This window comes from Artibeus jamaicensis, unplaced genomic scaffold (assembly GCF_021234435.1).
Source record: "Artibeus jamaicensis isolate MK-2021 breed Jamaican fruit bat unplaced genomic scaffold, CSHL_Jam_final contig_525, whole genome shotgun sequence".
Taxonomy (NCBI): Eukaryota; Metazoa; Chordata; class Mammalia; order Chiroptera; family Phyllostomidae; genus Artibeus; species Artibeus jamaicensis.
In genome coordinates, this window is record NW_026521874.1 from 2467425 (window position 1) to 2485561 (window position 18137).

The following is an 18137-nucleotide window of genomic DNA, read 5'->3' on the forward strand; positions in this document are numbered from 1 at the left end:
TCCCCCCCAATCCCAGGCTGGTCCCGAGTACCCACCCGTCACACCCCCACCCCGCGACCAGCGCGCGCGCTCCCGCTCACGGGCCTGGCTCCTCCTCACCCCGCCCAGCCCGAGCCCACGTTACCTAGGGCAACCGCAGTGCGGCCGCACCTGAGCTGTGCGCCTGCGTCCCACCCGCCGTACCCTCCCTCCCCTCTGTGCGGTCCCCTGCCCCGCCGCTGCAGCGGGAGGGGGGCGTCGCCCCCTCCGCGTCCAGTGAGTATCGATCGTCCTCCCCCGCCCCACCCCGCAGACACAGACCCGCCGCCGCGCCGGCGCCTCCGCCGCCCGCCCCGTCAGCGCAGCCAGGCCTCGCCGCCCCGGCCCCAGCTCCCAGCGTGCACAGCGGCGAACGCTCGGGTGGGAGCCGGCGAGATGCGCTCGGCGGGCGGCGCCCACTGACCTCGCTTGGCGGCCCGGTCGGGGCAGGGCCGGAGCCGGGAGCCAGCCCCGCCCGCCGCCCCGCCCATGGGCCGCCGGCCTTCGCTGCCACCCGCCCGGAGGACAGAGCCGAGGGGGGAGTCGCCTGAAGGACCGCGACGGCCGCGCCCGCAGGTGAGGCGGGGCCCGAGGTGTGACCCAGTCCAGCCCCGCTCACCTGGCAGTTACCTGCGGGGAGGCTCTGTGGGCGGCGAGGGCACCTGTCAGGACAAGCATTCACGGAGATTGTTACAACCTCGCGGCAGGGGGTGGGGGGTTCCCACATCCTAGCCCGGGGGCTCCAGGGTGGGGAAGGGTGTCCCCTAGCGGAAACAACTTGGGGGGCCAACGAAGTGCTGGGAAGGAGGGCAAAAGAAAAGTGAGGCGCCGCGAACCCCGCGCTGGCTGCCTGCAGGGTCTTGCAGCCGGTTACGCGTCAGGGGATGCCCTTGCCAGGGCTCCGGTCCAGGCTGCGGACCGTACGCACCGCGCGCCTGGGCCAATCGGACGGGGCAGGGGAGGCCAGCAGAGCTGTCCTGCCAGGCCGGGGTGGGATGGTAGGGCGAGGGATCCGCATTGCAGGGGCCCGGGGAGCGCCGAGGGCCGGGCCCCGCTTTGTCTAGCGCGCTGTGGGGAGGAGGCCGTCTGAATCCACACCGCCCTTTGAGGTGCGTTTTCACCCCGGGGACCTTAGAGACCTTCCCTGGTAAGTTGCATTATCTCCCGACCTGGTAGCCCTGTACGTAAGTACTCTACCTTACGGCCCTTCCCTGCAGCTTTGGTGGGGGCCTTAATTTACTCTAAAAAACGCCTCGTTTGTGATTCGTGAAACTGAGCACCAGGCGAACAGGCGGCGGAGCTCCCGGCGGGGGCTGCAGTGAGCCGCCGCCCTCGTTTACCGGAGTTACGTTTCAGTGCCGACCCTGCGGTTCCCTTTCACGCTTTGGCCCTTAGCAGTTGTGATCTGTTGCGATGATGGAGATGAGATGCTCCGGAATTTAGGCTGTAGTCATCGGTCTCGAAACAACACACAGCTGCTGGGCTGGAATACTTTAATTACGTTACGCATTTCCGGAAACCTACCTGTAAGAGTGTTCATGCTAGAATTGCCGGGTTTTAAGACTTTTAAGTTCAAATTTTATTTAAAGAGCATTGCCATTATTTCATCAAGTGATTTTTTTTTTTTGTATACCCTGGAATTGGCCTGCATTTTCTTGCCGTTGAATTGTAAGGAAAAAGATGCTAACATTCACCTCCCAAGACATTTTTTAATTTATGTGTTTATTTTGGCTAACGTTCATTTTATGTGAAACATTTTTTATAGGTTTTAAGGCTTGTGGTAGGTATATACATATGTTTATGTGTGTTTATATACATTACTGGAATACCTTAAAAAGTTTCTATGATTTCTCTGCATCTTAATTACTCAGCAAATTTAGTTCAGTTATGCCTAAAACCTAAAGTACAGAACAGTTACCTGAATCAGATTTTTACCGTAGCACATGTAAATACATCAATCCAATAAACAAGTTTCTTGGAAATTAGATATTTTTATTGTTAATTCTTTTTTAAAAAACAAATGAATTCTTTTGCTTACAATAGAAAATCATTCAGTTTTTAACTCCATTTGTTATTTGCTGGTTAAAATGATTTTATCTTCATCATTACTTGGTGGAGTACATTTGCAACAAGATGTTTTTAAGAAATATGTTTACTTCACAAAGCATTTTCTCTTTTCTGGAACAACGTCAGCCATTGACAGTTCCTAATACATAGTGGACACATATTTATTAGCTAAGACATGACTAATGTCCACTGAACTGAATTGCTTTAAGGAGGCCGCTGTGCGCCTGTGTGCACTTCACACACCGTGGGTGTAGGAAGTGTCTGGCTCAGGTTGACATGCAGCCTGGTTAGGCAGGCGCAGGTAATGACACCAGTTTTCACACCTGCAGCTTCTGTGAAGACCTGGAGAAGGTTTGAGCAGGGAAGGGAATGTGTCCTATTGTCTTCAAGTAGTCATGGTCCAACCTGCGGCAAAGGGATTCGGTATTTGCAGTACCTTCCAAGCAGAGAAGGGGATTAGTCCTCGCAGAGAGACAGACTTCACTTTCACAGACAAGCAAAAGTTGCTTCTGATGAGAACGTCTAGCCCCGGGAAGAACGGGCTGTGCTCTCCCCGCGGGGCTGCTGGGAGAACCAGCTGCTGCGCAGGAGTGGCTTCTCCAGGCAGCGCCCTGCCGTCAGAGGGGACTTCTGAGAGGGCGCCCGGGAGTCCTGCTGGAACCAGCTTGGGGCGCATTGGGGTTCGCTCATGTCTTATGCTGGCTCTTGGGGTTGGGGGTGTAACGGCATCCTCACACACCTAGCGGAGCCCTGGGAAGGTTTTCCCAGGGGAAAGACCAGCCTGGGATCAGAGAGGGTCCTGACCCCACTTTGCATTTGAATGGAGTTCTCAGGTGCTCAAGTGCTCTCACATTCAGTGTTTTGCTTGAAAAGACTTTTTAATTACACGCGTTTGTATTTCTCTCTGTGGCTTTTGTTTTATATAACAAACACCGAGTTGAGAGGAAAGTGACCCTTTGCCATGAAGACAAACAGAAGAGTTTTCCATGAGGCTGTTTAAAAACGGAACATCAGCCTTGCCTTTGAGAGCCGGAAGGTTGTGAGGGTGAATGCACTTTTTTCTTAGCTGAAGTTACCTTTTAAAAGGTACTGATTAAGGGCTCACCCCGCATTTCAGTTTCTGTTTATTTTATCACTCAAACGTGACTCAAATTTCACAGTGAAGAGCCCGGCACTCCGCCTACATAGGGTGCACTGGACTTGTTCAGTGTGTCTGCCTGATGTTTCAAATGTATGAGAACAGAGCTGGGAGATTGGTGGGGTGGGGCTCTGCATCTGAGGAAGAGAAAGGCATGCCCAGTTGCACTGAGCCAATTCCCTCAGGGACTGGTAATGTGTCATCAATAGGAGTGATGATCGGACCGTCCTGATCCGCATGTTAGTGGGGGCGGGGCAGTCAGGGTGCCATCTGCCCCGGAGCTGGCCACTCCCTGGGAAGACCAGACCTCCCTCGCTCTGCACAGGATTTAAGTGGGCAGCATCTGGTTTGTCTGATTTGGGAAGAAGTCAGGAAAAAATCTGAATTAACGCACTTACCTTTTTAAAAACCCTTTGACGAATAGTCATTCTTATTCTTTAAGCCAGGGGCGTCAGACTCATTTTCACTGGGGGGGGCCACATCAGCCTCATGGTTGCCTTCAAAGGGCCAAATGTAATTTTAGGACCGTGTAAATGTAACCACTCCCTAGCAGTGAATGAGAGCTCTGCTCTCACCAGGTGGAAACCAGGTGCGGGGCTGATACAACAAGGTGGAAGCTGGGTGCACCCTCTGGCCTTGTGTTTGCCCCCCCCCCCCGGGCTCCAGCAGACGGTTTGTCACATGTTTTTCTCACGCTGCCCGCCCTGTGAGTTTGGGTGCACCAATGTCAGTGAGACAAGGACTCTCAGACTCAGTTTGAACAAGAAACACATCATTAGTTGTACCACGCATGAAGGAAAAGATAAGAATACCAAGTTCTTCTGGCCAACCAAAAAAGAAAAGAACTCCGTACAAGTACTTACTTATCCTTCAGGAAGCCAGAGATGCCGCTCTGACTGCTGTGACCAGAGCGGCCGATTCTCAAGTAAGGGGGCCGGTCAGTCAGCAGCCTTTTGAGAGGCTGAAGGTTCCGTCTCACAGCCCTGGGCTGTGGTCTCTGGGGACATTGTTCACCGGCAGCTGGGGTCTGTGTTTCGTGCGTGTCTGCACACGGGAGGGCAGGCTGAGAGCGGTATGTCAGTGACCATTCCCAGTCTCCACCTCGTCAGAAATGACCTCCTGATGCGTCTGCTCTTCTAGAGCTGCAAGGGCGGGCGAGTCAGTGTCCTCCTCCTCCCCACGGCTCGTCCAGGAGCCGAGTGCTCAAGGCTGAGCGGTGCACTTCTGGTGTTGGCACCAGCACGTGAGCCCGAGGTGCTTAAGGCTCACGCTACGGGAGACCGAAAAGGCAGAACACGTTCAGTAAACGGCGTCTGAAGCAGGTAAATAATACTCCACAGCTGCCATTTTTATCTTTAGTGCCTCCTTGGTAACACTGGAGATGTTAAGTTCAGACCTGCAGAAGGCACATTACCCTTAACTCTTCGGATTTCCTTCCCTACCCATTTCTACGTGCACCCCGTGGCCTCTGACTTCCTGTGCAGGGAAGAGGCTCCTGAAGCACCCTTTCGGTCCCTTCCTTCAGTGACACTCCTGCACACTGCTGGTGCCCATAGACTGTAGTTCCCAGTGCGGCTACAGTACTAAAAGTTGCACATCTTACCTACGAATGGTGCCGTGGTCGCCTGAAGAGGCCACCTTTGGTGGTGTGTGGCGATGAGCAAATGAAGAAAGGTCTGTTATTTTCCACGCTGACATTCCCACGGACAGGAGCGTGGCAGGGCTTTAAGGAATGGCCCATCCGTTTGGAGGAGCAGCTGGCCTTTGTCCTCCGTCCTGGTCATCTTTACCTCTTGGGTTGGTCGTGGTGACCAAACCAGAAAGTACCTGCAGGCACGAGTCCGGGGAGGGGGAGCCACGCTGTGTGACGGTGGTGGGTCTGCTGTCCTGGGCCCTGCGTGGTGGTCTGTGAGTGCGGCGGGTCCGTGTCTGGCTGCAGAGGTCATGGGTCTGTGAGGTGCGGCGCTCAGATGGTTCAGAGAGGGGCGGGGCCTGACTTTGTTGCTGGAGGACAGCCGCAGGTGTGTTTGGCTTTGTGTTTTTAGGGGAGATGAGGGGAAAGCTTACGTCCGCATGAAGAAAGCCGGGGGCGAGGCCTTCTCGGAGGCAGCTGTGTGGAGTGCTGTCCAGAGCTGCCTCGAGTCTCGTCCACGGTCGTGGGGCGGCACCGTGAGTAGTGCTGGACCATCACGCATTCCAGAACTCGGTGGATCCTGCCCCCCACCACCCCTGCCACCCCCGTGGGCTGCGGTTCAAGGAGAGTGCCGTTCCGAGGCAGCTCTGGGCCACCAGGACCACCCTCTGCGGGCGGTCAGCACGAGCCTGACACGCGGGTGGAAGCCGAGTACCCACCCCTTGGCCATAGAGGGAAGCGGAGGGAAGTTGGCAATGTTCTTGGGTGAGGCTGGCGTCTCGCAGCCGGGAGTGCTGGGCACAATGACATAAGCAGCCCATGGAACTGTCCAGTCCCCACAGGAAGGGGTGGGGCTGTGTGCACTGGAGACCCCAAACGTGAGCCCAGCGGCCCAGGCGTCCGGCACCTGAGAGTGCAGTGCGCTGACACCCTGTCATTGCCCCCAGTGACAGGACACGGCTTCAGCCAGCAAGGTCAGGTTCTGCCACTGGGGGGTGGGGGGTGGTAACCGGGAGTCTCACATGCCTCCTCTGTGCCAGAAGGATCAGGACATGGTCCCTGCCTGCCGGGGATTTCCACGCCTCCAAGGGAGACGGGCAGGTGAGGGAGGAGGAGCCTCGGGTGCAGCAGTGGGCCGTGCTGCACAGACCTCCCCAGGGCGTCCTCACGGGCCCATCTCTGTGCTCTCATGGCCGCGTCTTGTCACTTGAATACGGTCGGTGCGGAGAGGCCTGACCGAGTGCGCGGTGTGCACTTGGAACATTCGCCCTCTTGATCTCGTCCCCCTGGTGCATGTTTAAGAGGAGTTTGGCTGCCCAGCCTATCGTAATAGGCCTTGTAAACATCAACAGATTTTTAAAAATCGATGATGGTGTTAAGCTCACGGCCATCACTGTAGTCTCTTGGCAATGCCAGAGGTTCCGAGGGTTCTAGAACGCTTGGAACGCCACGTTCTTTAACTGGGAAGTTCGAAAATGAAAATAAAGGATTCTCCTTTAGGTGGAATAAAAGCTAGCTCTGCAGAAAACTCGCTGCATCGTCCTTGTTTTTCTCTTTTCATCGCGGACCAAGAAAAGCATCATCCACGCTCATTAGAGCGTTTCCCTAATTCCTGCATTTCTGACCTCGCTGCAAAGGTCCTACAGTGAGAACGGAGCCCTTGGTTTCCCCGAGGTCACGCCTGGAGCAGCACCTGTGCCACAGCTCTGCACTGAGACTTTACACAGTCCGCTCACAACAGAGGTGGCTTTTCCGGGTGTCAGCTGCACCCAGGAAGAAAGATCCTGTGTCACAAACTCCAGAATGTCCCAAGCAAGGCCACTCTCCTTCCCATAGAAATGAAGCCTGATTTCATTCCGGCCATCCCTCCCCCCCACACACACACACACTCACCAGCGCAACTCCGATGGGGGCGGGGTGGCCGCCAGAGCAGAGAGCGGGTGGGAGCGCCGCTAGTTCTCACCCAGAGAGAGCCCTCTCTCGAAGGGCCAGCTCCCATTGCTAGGACAGCTGTCCCCCACCTTCTTGGCACTCTGGGAATGTAAGGTGAACCACTGACTCGACATCAGGTAGTGATAACTCCGTGAAGGCGTGAGATGCGACAGCGAGACGAGAACGGCAGTGTAGCACTGAGTAAGACCCGGCCACGGCAGTCCCCGCCCCGGGGTGTTGGGGAGCCGAGGAGACGTGTGCGGAGCGCTCTGCGCGGCGCAGTCGCCGTGGCAGCGGCGCAGTTCTGGGCTCGGCCCCCCACGGGAAGCCGAAACGTGGAACCCTCTACCAAAATGCCCGGGAGTGTGGCACGGACCGAGGGTACAGCTGGTCCCGTGGTGGCAGATCCAGATCACAAATGAGGAAACGAAACGGAGGCCACAAACAAACGGGAAAGTGACGGAGGTCCCAGTGGGAAATGGGGACCTCTCGCAGGGTGAAGTGAGGGCAAGGCTGGACAGACTGTGTCCCGCACTGCGACGTACCTTGGGTTCCGGCGCCTCTGTCCGCTCGCCCGGGTTCTCCCGCTCTCTCCTCCCACCGCCGACAGATGCCGCAGGAAATACATTTGTCCACCCTTTTCTTTTGCTTTGTTTTCCTTTCTTTTTGTTGGGTGACATACCAGTGGCCCGTTGGACCTGGTCCAAATCTGGTCTCCACAGAGAGCTCTGAAAACCGCGCACAGCACCCGCACGCCTCGCACGCGCCCCCTTCACCCAGGTCTCGGCATGCGGGGTCTGCCATAAACCTCCTTAAGGGAGTGTTGTGCAGAGCTTCCCCTCTCCCTCGACACTCAGTGTGCGGCGTCCTGAAGGAGGAGAATGCGGGACTCTGGGAGTTCCGGGACTCCCGAGTCATAAAGAGGCCCTGTGAGCGGAGAGGGCTGCAGGGAGTCAGCCGAGACGCCATCATCAGAGGAGCCTGAAGGCACCGCAGGTTCGTGGGACAGGCAGTGACGCGGGCGGGTCGTCCGAATTGGGCCACCAGACCACTAGATGGGAGATCCGAGGGTCAGGCAGCCTTGGGTGGACATGCTGAAGCAGGCAAAACACAGTTCCAGGCAGTGAAGATCTAGGTGAATGCCGCTTCGAAGAAAGAGTTTACTGCCCTTAAAAAGTATTGGTACTCAGGCTGTTATTCCGCAGAAATGTCTGATGAGAAGCAGGGTTAGTCCCACCAACACACGTAAGGACTGAATGACACGTCCAGCCACGGTGGCCCCGGTCGCCGGGCAGGCAGCAGTTGGGCTGTTTCGGTCGTTCCGAGGACCTCCAGGGTCTTCCGATTCAGCTCTCCTGACATGGGGAGCTGAAAAACTAGTGGGGCCTGTTTCGGAGACGACACGTGACAGGAGGTGGCCTGGTGAGCTGCAGCGCCGTCCAGGGTGCTGGGGCTGGGCGGGGCTCGTCTGAGCCTTTCACCAGGGTGGTGTCTCCCTTCCCAGTGGGAGAGACGCAGCTCGGACGCCCGAGGAGGGTCTCTCTGACTGTCCTGTTAGTGCCCGTGAAACAGGAGAGTGGGGCAAAATCGGCGCGCATCCGCCTCAGCACCGCAGTCCTTTCCTCAAAGCCTGTGCTGTGAGTAGGCCCATAAGAAGGGTGACCGGAGCCCTCCGGGTGAAATCAGTCAAGATGGTTCCGGCAAGCCATGGCGCAGATGCTTTTAAAGCAGGTGAACTCCTCGAGCTCTCAGCCCAGGGAACAGTTTAGGTGGTGCTCGCCCAGCCCAGAGACCGGGGAGGGCCACCCGTCGGGTCTGTGGGTAGAGACGGCTCAGCCTCCGGGCCCCTCTGTCCTCACTCCCCCCCCCCCCCACCGGGAGCCAGTGAAACCCGCAGTGATCACTGTCAGGTGGAGCCTCTCGCTTCCCTTCCATGTAGAGGGGAACGTCGGAGGTAGAACCGTTTGTGGGGTGAGCTGTGAGCTTTGGGTCCCAAAAGTGTTGGCTCAGCATCAGCAGGGTGAGTGAGAAGCTCGTTAGTGGTTCACAACCACGTCTCTCTTTAGCTGTAAATGTTTCCAGCTCTAGCTTATGAAAGGAAGGAAGGAGGCTGTGGGGGTGGTCCCTGGAGGCGGTCATCCCAGGGCCGCCAGAAAGGGCAGGGGGAGGACGGGCAGTGGGAAGGGCCGTCACTGCCCCTCCAGCCCGGCACCAACCCCTTCCCCGGCAGAAGCTCCCAAGCCTTTCCCCTCGGGACAAAGTGCGCAGCCGCCTGGGGTCTGCATCGGGCCTGGGCAGCAGCCCCTCCCTGTCAGGAGACAGGCACTGGGGCCTGGCCTTCGAGGGCAGGGTCTGCCCAGGGTGTGGGCACGGTGGCTGGTAAGTCACCCCATTTTCCAGGTGGCCTGGGGTGCTTCCGGAGGGGCCCCGCAATTCCAGACCAGGGGAGCTCCGGCATCGCCCACCGTGAGGCGCTTTCAGACAACGCACAACACAGACTTGCTTCCTCCCCGGGGACTTTTCACCTGGAGGGGCTGAGCCTCCCCCCCCCCCCCGGTGTACAGACACTTCATGTGGTTTTTAAACAGGAGCCAATAGAAACTCGGAATCGGAGATGATTCAAACCCATCGTGCCGGCCCCAGGGGCTGCCGGCCTCCCAGACTGCCTGACGGCATTTCCGCGTCTCGTTGCCGGTCCCTCCGGCCGCGCCCGTTACCGCTCTGAGGCGAGGCTGACACCCCTCCAGAGGGAAATGGCCGTCAGCGTCCCGAGATGGCGGCCAAGCTCAGGGAACTGCAGGAACTCGCAGTGTGTGCGCATCGGGAACACTCAGGTGGCGTCACCATCTTCTGCATGTCTTGGGGACACTGAATTGTGACTTTGTAAAAGCGGCCCTTCTGTTCATTCTTCTTGGTTCTGCTAAACTACTCACAGTTCTAGCCACAATTCCAGGACTACCCGGAACAGTACGACTGAAACACAGGTCTGGCTTGGCCAGTGGACAGTTGGTGATTATCTTTTCTGAGAGAGATTGCTTTATAATTTTTTTCCTGACCATAAAGCAATATATGTTCAACACCACAGAGATTTAGGTTGAACCAAAACAGAATTTTTATAAAGTAAAAATCTCCCACAATTCACCATCTAGATATAGAGGTGTATAATGCTTTGTTGTAGATCCTTCTAGATCTTTAAGTCTACTTACGTATACAAAAATGTGGTATTCCACTTCATCATGGCACTTGTTATTTTTACCAAAAGTTTCTGCAGTGATTGTTGAATACTTACAGTTTCTTGAAATGAGTCCTTTTCTTGATTCCATAATTACTGGGGATTCCCAAATAACCTACTAGTTGAATTTGTTAAATGCGGGTGCAAAGAGAAGTTGTGGGTGCCTCCAGCTGTAGACAGTGTCTCTAACCAGGATCGCTGTGAGCTCAGAATATGTTTCAGACACAAGTTTCTCTTCTTCTACGGACTGCAATCTCGGGTTTAGAGTCAATGGCCTAGTTAGCCTGGACCTTTCTTAGCGTCTTGTAAAGTGTTACAGATTGTCCCAGAGTAAGAAGTAGGTTTCGCCGTCCGCCGTCCCCTGGGGCACCTCGCCCAGCCCGACTCGCTCCGCTTCCCCGAGTGGCTCCTCTCCGGGGGCAGTGGAAGCCAAGGGCCAGCAGAAAGTGTGGTTGCTTTTGTTTGCTCCTTAGAAGCAACTGGAATACAGTTCATTCCACACTTAGAGGACGTCCGGGAAATACCGTGGTGTGCGCGACTAAGGAAGCCTGGCGGAGGTGTGTTGACGTGACTATTGGCCAGCGGTCACGTGAAACGGCACAGCTAACGTCTGTCGGGCACTTACTCTGTGCCAGGCGTTGTCAGGGATTGCGTTCAGCGCTTGCAACAACCCTGCGAGTTAGAGAGCCTGACCTAGGTGACGAGGTGGCATTTAACCCTGGACACAGTCCGACCCCAGGGCCCTGCTGCTCTGTCACCTCTGATCCCGTCGTGCTGGGCAAAGCCTCGGCCTCCGTTCCTCGTCCTGACATGAGAGGCATTGGCATCGCTGACGCAGATGTTTCTTCCACACTCAGCATTTCCAAATCCATGAGTCTGCTGGGAACCGTCTCCCTGCCAGGAGCCATCTCTCCGCACACAGGTCACCACCACGCTGCTGCCTCCGTCCCCTGGCCAACCTTCACTTTCTCAATGGCACAGCCTCCGCTGCCGGGCGCCAGAGCAGTGCAGCAGTTTCCCATGAAAAAGCCTCCAAGGTCCCTGTGCAGGAAGGGCTGAGATGCTGCCGCCTTGAGGGCCGGGCTGTCCCCTCGGCCGTGGAGCTGGCAGAAGGCGCAGAGAGAGGCCAGCAGGCCCCAGCTGTGCTGGTGGTTCCCGCATGAGAGGGCTGCATGTGCATGGGTCATAACTTATTCATGGCTGCTGTCTAAAATAGCTGCTTATAACTAATTCACAGCTACCACGTGGGTGCTATGCGCTATTTTTTCAGATACTAAAATTATTACCCTACTTCCACGGGCTTTGTGTGCAGCAAAAGTCAGTCTGCCTTTGATTGCACAAGAACAGAGACACTTCCCATTTCGAGAGGTGAGAGCCTTCCCTGTCGAAGTCATTCCATTTCTCTCGGCCGAAGAAATGCAGCCCAGGGGTGCGTCGGCATGTTGCTTCTGGCAGGTCCAGAACGGCGTGCTGCGGCCGGGCTTTCTGAGCAGCGCATGCAGTGCTTGTTGTGACCTCCACGCGGCACAGTGAGGGGCAGCTGAAAGTTACCTGAAGTCCGGACGTAATGCGTGAGCCCAGGTGTGCAGGAAGCATGGCAGTTAACTAGGCAGGGGCCGGGTGGTTTGCCACAGACACTCCAGATGGAGGAGCAGGTGTGCAGAAGCCACATTGGAAGGGCTGTGGCAGGTGCCAGGGTGAGAGGACAGCCACACTGAAGGAGCGCCTGGGGGTTGGGGGCCGGACTGGGCCCCGGCCCGGGAGGGCAGGCGTGGCCTCCAGGAATGTCAGGTCCGGTCCCAAGAGCATCCAAGGGCTGTGACATGGTCAGAGCTGTGTTTGAAAACGGAAACGTAGCCCAGACCTGTGCGCATGGTTAGGGGAGACGTTAAAGGGGTGTGTCTAAAAGGGAAAGCAGTGAGTCTGGATGGGGTCCCTCCCCACTGGAACCCCAGAGCCACTTCTGGTGGCCCAGAACGGCCTCGCTGCTGACTCAGCCCCGGGATCTGCAGCCGTGGGCAGTGTGTCCAAGGGGACAAGAGGCCGGGTTCAGCTGGAGCACGCCCTGGAGAGTTGGCACTCGGGTCTCGGGCCTTTCAAGTCAGCACTGAGGGTGGCTGGCGGGGCGGCCGGTGGCCAGTGGCCGGTGTAGCCCTTGGGCCAACCTTGTTGGAGCGCCCCACGGAGCTGGCGGTGCACACCCCGCTTTACAGGACGAGGAACCAGCTAGTTCCTGTTCCCTGGCTGCTGCCCCCCGAGATGGCTGCCCGTGACAGGGGCACGTCAGACCTGTTTTCATTTCTGTGGTGACGACAGTGAGTGAGCGAATTACAGGCCGAATCCACCCGACCATCACTGACCCGCGGGGGCAGTCAGAGCGAGAACACACACCTGGTCGCGTTTCCGTTGGGACAGGTGGAACTGAATGCCGCGCCGTGCTGGAACGGGCGGCCGCTGAGGCCACAGGCGCTTTTCTCCCTTCCTGCTCACGTGGCAGATGAGAAGCAGGGATGGGCGCGTTGTCACCGTTGGTGCTGGACGAGGCTTACGGAACCTCAGGGCATCAAGCTTGCTTTCAGCGAGGCGGGCCTGGGATGTGAGGAGGGAGCCCGTGGGAACGGACGTTCTCCAGTGCCACGCGCACAGGCAGGTCGGCCCCTGGGATGCCTGGTCCAGCAGGTGCTGGCTGTGGGCCTCCCGTGTGCCCAACGCCTTGCAGGGCTAGGGTGGGACACAGTGGGGGACAGGCCGGGAGTGGGTGCGTGGAGGTTGCAGTTATGACTATTCTTAGCTCCAGAGCTGGAGTTTAAGTATGTCCTCGATTTTCCAGTAGCAGGAGTGTGATGGGTGTCACCAGCATGGCGACAGACTGGTGTGCAGGAGTTTCCAGAGCCACGCCACACGGGTGTGGTGCCGTGAAAGCCCTTGAGGTGTTTCCTCTCGAGTGGGTTCTGCCACAGCGGATTGGGAAAGTGCACTCCAAGGCCCTGTGTTTACAAGAATCGTTCATAGAAGAATGGTTCATAAGATCTGCTTTTCGGCCCGCGTATTCTTTGCTGCTAGCAAGGCGTCTGGAACTCCTTCGGTGGCCCTTCCTCACAGTGCACGGGCTTCGCCGCGTTCCTTGAATTGCAGGAGAGGTAGAGTCTCAGGCTGAGACAGCAGCTGCCGGTGGGTGACTGAGGCCACAAGGAGGAGCGGGGGTCAGGGTCAGGGACAGCCTCCAGACTCCTGCATCCCCCCGCAGCCCTGTGAGGTGCTTCTCAGGCAGTTCCCGAGGAGTGGGGGGCTCAGCTCTGTGAAATCCAGAACTTTCCTCCGGGCCCCACCCGCTTATTCCTCCGACTCCCGCCTTTGGCCAACTGAGGGCACGCTCACCCGCACCCTGGGCGCGCAGCTTTCCGTGGGGAGGCAGTCGGCTCTCGCCTGGTCAGGGAAGTCCTTCGGGAGGGGTTCTTCTGCTCTCTCAGACCTAGTGGCCAGCGGAGGCCAGGATTTGGAGTCGGGGGGCCCTGGATCTACTGTGTCCATCTGCACCGGAGCCATTGCCCAAGGCCCTGCAAAGCCAACGAGGGCAGCGGCAGGGGGCGGCGTCCTCCTCCCTTTGACCTTATTGCCAGGGACAGCGACCAGGTTGTGTTTTCCTGCAGGTCACCTGGATGCCAGCATGGCCACCGCAAACCTGGAGAACCAGCTGCACAGCGCGCAGAAGAACCTCCTGTTCCTGCAGCGGGAGCACGCCGGCACACTTAAGGGCCTGCACGCCGAGATCCGGCGGCTGCAGCAGCACTGCACAGGTGCCCTTGCCACGCCGCCCCGCAGAGCGGGGTCTGTCTCCAGGGCAGCTCCACGTGTGGCCGGCCCCCCAGGCCAGGGGTGGGGGTGGGAGGTGCTTGCTGCTCTCTGATGCGGAGCACCCACTGTCACAGAGACCATGTGCATGACAGGTCTCACCCTCTGCCTGACGGGCGTGCATGGAGAAAGCCGTAACGCCCTTCCTTGGCACAGTGCAAACAAGACATGGAGACAAGGTGGTTAGAATTGGCAGCGGGTTTTGGAACCGCCGACCGAAGTGGAGTGCTGCAGCAGAGCGAGCTGCGTGCTGGGGTGGGTGCTGGGGTGCGCACGAGGGGAAAGGAGGGTCCCTCTGAACCCCGCCCGGTGAGGACGGGGCTGCCGCTGGTTTCCGCCGCTCGCACGCTTGCCTCTCGCCCTGCCCTGGGCAGGGCTCACCGGCTGATGGGTTCCTTGTCTTCAGAGCTGGCGAGGCCTTTGAAATGCACCACGACCTCACAGAGCTGATGCCTATGCTTCCTTTTCAGATCTGACTTACGAGCTGACACTCAAAAGTTCGGAACAGACAGGTAGGCCCGCCCTCCCGGAGCGTTCATGGCACTGCTCCGCCCCAGCCTGTGCGGGCGGCTGGCTCTCACTGGGGAGAAGGCGCACTCGCTGTGCGGAGATGAGCATGGGGCGGAGCCCAGCAGACGGTGGGAGAGAGGTTCGAGGGGCAGGGAGGTGGCGGCGGGAGTGCTCCCGGTTCCTCCTGGTGGACGCCCGCACGGGCAGTGCCTCTCCCACGATGCTAGACATACTGCTTGTCTACAGTGAACACGTTCCTTCTGTCACTCAGAAATAACTGCCACTTAGATCAGAGAGAAAGAGGAGGAGCGGGGTCCTAGGGCCCTCCCCCAGCCTCTCACGCAGCACAGGGCGGTGCCGTGGTTGCTAAACACTGGTGGAGGGGTGGTCAAATTGCTGGGTGGCCCCCAAATGTCACTAAGCATCTTCCTTTAGACCCTAGTCCCGGGAACCCTTCCCCCCACTGGAGTCCTTAGGCCCCCCAAGACACCAGCCAGGGGGGCAGCCAGGGAGCGGCGGTGAGCCCGGGCCTCTGCGGCCTGTCAGGAAGAGTTGGCTCCCGGGGGCAGGTGGGGATTCGGAAAGCGCAGTGCCCACACAGGAGTCGGTGGCAGCTATTGCTCGTGAGGGGGCCTGGGTGCTTGTCCAGGTCATGGGCCACCTCCACAAGGCTTAGCGCACGCCAGGTGCTCGGCTGGCCGTGCGCGCCCTCTGTGCCTCAGTCTCCTGGGTGTGCCTTTCAGAGCTGAGACGCCTCTGTGTGTGCCGTGGGAGAGGAGGTGCGGGCGCACCCTCCGGAGCCCTGGGCTGGGAACTGGACCCCAGGGACTCAGGAGGACAGGACACACCGTCAAAGACCCCAGCCTACACCCTTGTCATTGAGCCAAAGAAGTCAGGGTACCCTCACGTCCTGTCCCCTGTTGGCCCAGGCTTCTTCTCAGCCCTAAGTCCTAGGCCACCTTCTCACCAGCTCTGGCTCCTTGTGAGCGGCAGGGGCTTGTGGCACCGATGGGTACGGCGTGTCTGGTGATGGCAGTGGAAGCCTCATGGGCGCCCTTAAGGGGGCTGTGTGCTCCTGGGGGTAAAACCCACTGCTCTGCATTAGCCCCCGAAGCACCCACCCATCCCACGCAGCTCCGGGGACATGGGTGGGAAGCACGAGAGTCCTGGGTTCTCCCATGGAGGCTCTGCTTGCAGGAGTCCGGGCTGGGACCGGGGAGTCTGTGTTCCAAGTGCCTGTGACCGACAGCTCAGGCGGGCTCAGCAGATGCTACCTTAGCTGGTGGAGAGTAGCCGCTGCCATGGCTCAGTGCACACACAGCTTTCGTGGGGAGAGACAAACTTCTAGAAAGGATGTGTGTGCAGAGAAGGATGGGGACATTCCTATGAAAGAGTGAAAAACCGTCAGAACAGGGTGCTGGCTCTTGGCAGAGCTGCTCCAGAGTATGGGGGAGGAGGGACCGGCACAGGCTCCCTCCTGGGGCCCTGGCGGCACTGACAACTCGGACTGGCCTCCCCATCTGAGAGCTGTGCCGAGGGCCAGGCCTCCTGCCTCCGCAGACCCCACTCAGCCTCGCAGATCGGCCTGCACCCAGCGGGGGGGGGGGGGGGCGCTGAAAGGTCAGGTTAGTGGCAGCAGAAGTCACAGGTGCCCGGGCACAGTCGCAGGGATGCCACACCCTGAGAGACAATGTGAGAGGGGACCGTGTCAGAGGAGAGGTGGCAGCTGGACATCTGTGCCCTCTGCAACTTCAGTTTTTGTGCGTCAGATGTGGAGAATTTTTACAGCAGGCTTCAGGAATGGTGACTTGAACGGAGCAGGCACTGAGGCCGCCTCGCCCAGGCTTGCAGACGGGTCTGCTGCAGTTCAGTCTTGAGTATCTGGTGAAACGCCGAAAACTCTGAAAGTACACATTTTAGCTTCAGCAGTCCTTAAATTTGGGGGCCTTCTTTTATACAATAAACTGAGAGCTGCCCAGGCTCTGAAGGCCCCCAGCACCCTGCCCTGTAGGAGCCGACCGCTGACCCCCGGTGGGAGCAGGGCCCCCACGCCCAGGCCACCTGCCTCTGCGCTGGGTTCTCAGCCTGGTGCCCCTGCTTGTGCTCCCAGGAGACGCCCCTTCCAGGAGCAGCGAACTGCAGAGGAGATGCGAGGAGCTGGAGGCCCAGCTGAAGGCCCAGGAGCAGGAGAACGCGGAGCTGCTGCGGGAGCTGGAGCAGAAGAACGCCATGACCGCGGTGCTGGAGAACACCATCAAGGAGCGGGAGAAGAGGTACCTGGAGGAGCTCAAGGTCAAGAGCCACAAGCTGAACATGCTGTCTGGCGAGCTGGAGCAGCGCGCCGGCACTATCGCCTACCTGACCTCCCAGCTGCACGCCACCAAGCGGCGGCTGCTCAGCTCCAGCGGGGCCTCGGAGGGTAGCCCGTCGGGGAGCCCCGTGGCCAGCTACAAGCCGGCCCCTCCCAGGGACAAGCTGCCCGACACTCCTCGCCGCCGCATGAAGAAGAGCCTCTCTGCCCCCCTGCACCCGGAATTTGACGAGGTCTACAGGTTGGGGGCCGAGAGTCGGAAACTACTCCTGCGGGAACCAGTGGATGCCATGCCCGACCCCACCCCGTTCCTGCTGGCCAGGGAGTCCGCCGAGATGCACCTCGTCAAGGAGAGGCCCCTGGTCATCCCCCCCATCGCCTCTGACCGGGGCTCCAGCGAGCAGCACAGCCCGGCCCGCGAGAAGCAGCACAAGGTCCACGTGGGCGTGGCCCACCGCATCCCCCACGGGGCCGCGCTGCAGGCCCCGCCGGAGGTGGAGACGCTGGCGGTCGACCAGGTGAAGGGAGGCAAAGTCGTCAGGAAGAACTCAGGGGCGGACAGGACTGTGTGAGGCCTGCCAGGCGCCCTTCACCCTTGGCTGTCCACGCACTGTGACCCCCACTGGGGAAAGCCCATCCACCCGCCCCCGTTTCCTTTCATTCTCACGCATGCCAAATTGTTTTCCGGCCCGTCAACAGATTACTCCCCCCACTCCACTTGCTCTTACACCAAAACGTGATTGTGTCCCTGCTGCTGCTGCAGACACCTGTTTACTAACCGCCGTGGCCAAACACCCGCGTGCCGAATGGCTTGCTTCTCCGCCCCGCTCCGCACGTCTCCGCGTGCTCGGCCGGAGCGAGGGCCGCAGCTGCACGCTGCTCACGGCAGTGAGCTCAGGTAGCCACGCGTGTGTCCCGGGCTGCCCGTGCAGGGCGGCCCTGCTCCCTCCTGAGCCCGTAACCTCCTTCAGACCCTCCCCAGGGCGACACCGTGACCGAGCGGCTGTATCTGTATGTCACAGGCACTAAATAAGATGACGTTACTCCTTCTATCACCGCCACCTGAAGTGTGTTCATATTTTTTGTTAGTTTTCTCCAAAATGTTCAAGATCCCAACAAACTTTATTTTCTAAACCTGCCTTCTTTCTGTCTTGTGTCTTTTATTAAGCCAGCAGAGGGAGGGAGATGACTGGGAGGGACAAGGGTAGCAGGGCCTCCCGGTGACTGCTGCGGTCTCACCCAGACGGTGGGTTCACCCAGGACCTTGGCCTGTGGGGGCTGTGGGTTCACTTCCAGAAAGAGGCATCCCCTTTCTCATGGCCCAGAGCTACCATTTCTGAAGTTGTGGCAAAAACCACTCTTGCCCGTGACTACCCTGCCCCCTGTGTGTGCTCAGCCCTGCCCCACGGCGTCGGCCGGGCCCAGGCTCCAGGCTGGCCCTGCA

The 18137-nt window shown here is 58.7% G+C and overlaps 1 protein-coding gene across 1 annotated transcript; it reads left to right on the top strand.

Moving 5' to 3' along the window:
• Positions 1-110: 110 nt before the first annotated feature.
• CCDC92 (coiled-coil domain containing 92) lies at positions 111-17832 on the top strand. The gene is made up of 4 exons (XM_037161088.2): positions 111-594; positions 13671-13817; positions 14343-14384; positions 16493-17832. The coding sequence occupies exons 2-4, from the start codon at positions 13688-13690 to the stop codon at positions 17263-17265; spliced, it is 945 nt and encodes a 314-aa protein (XP_037016983.2). The 5' UTR covers positions 111-594; positions 13671-13687; the 3' UTR covers positions 17266-17832.
• The last annotated feature ends 305 nt before the right edge of the window (positions 17833-18137 follow it).

Coding starts and splice junctions, on each gene's coding strand:
- CCDC92 (XM_037161088.2), top strand. CDS start 13,688: ATGGCCACCGCAAACCTGGAGAACCAGCTGCACAGCGCGCAGAAGAAC. Junction 13,818..14,342: donor GCTGCAGCAGCACTGCACAG/GTGCCCTTGCCA, acceptor CTTCCTTTTCAG/ATCTGACTTACGAGCTGACA. Junction 14,385..16,492: donor CAAAAGTTCGGAACAGACAG/GTAGGCCCGCCC, acceptor TTGTGCTCCCAG/GAGACGCCCCTTCCAGGAGC.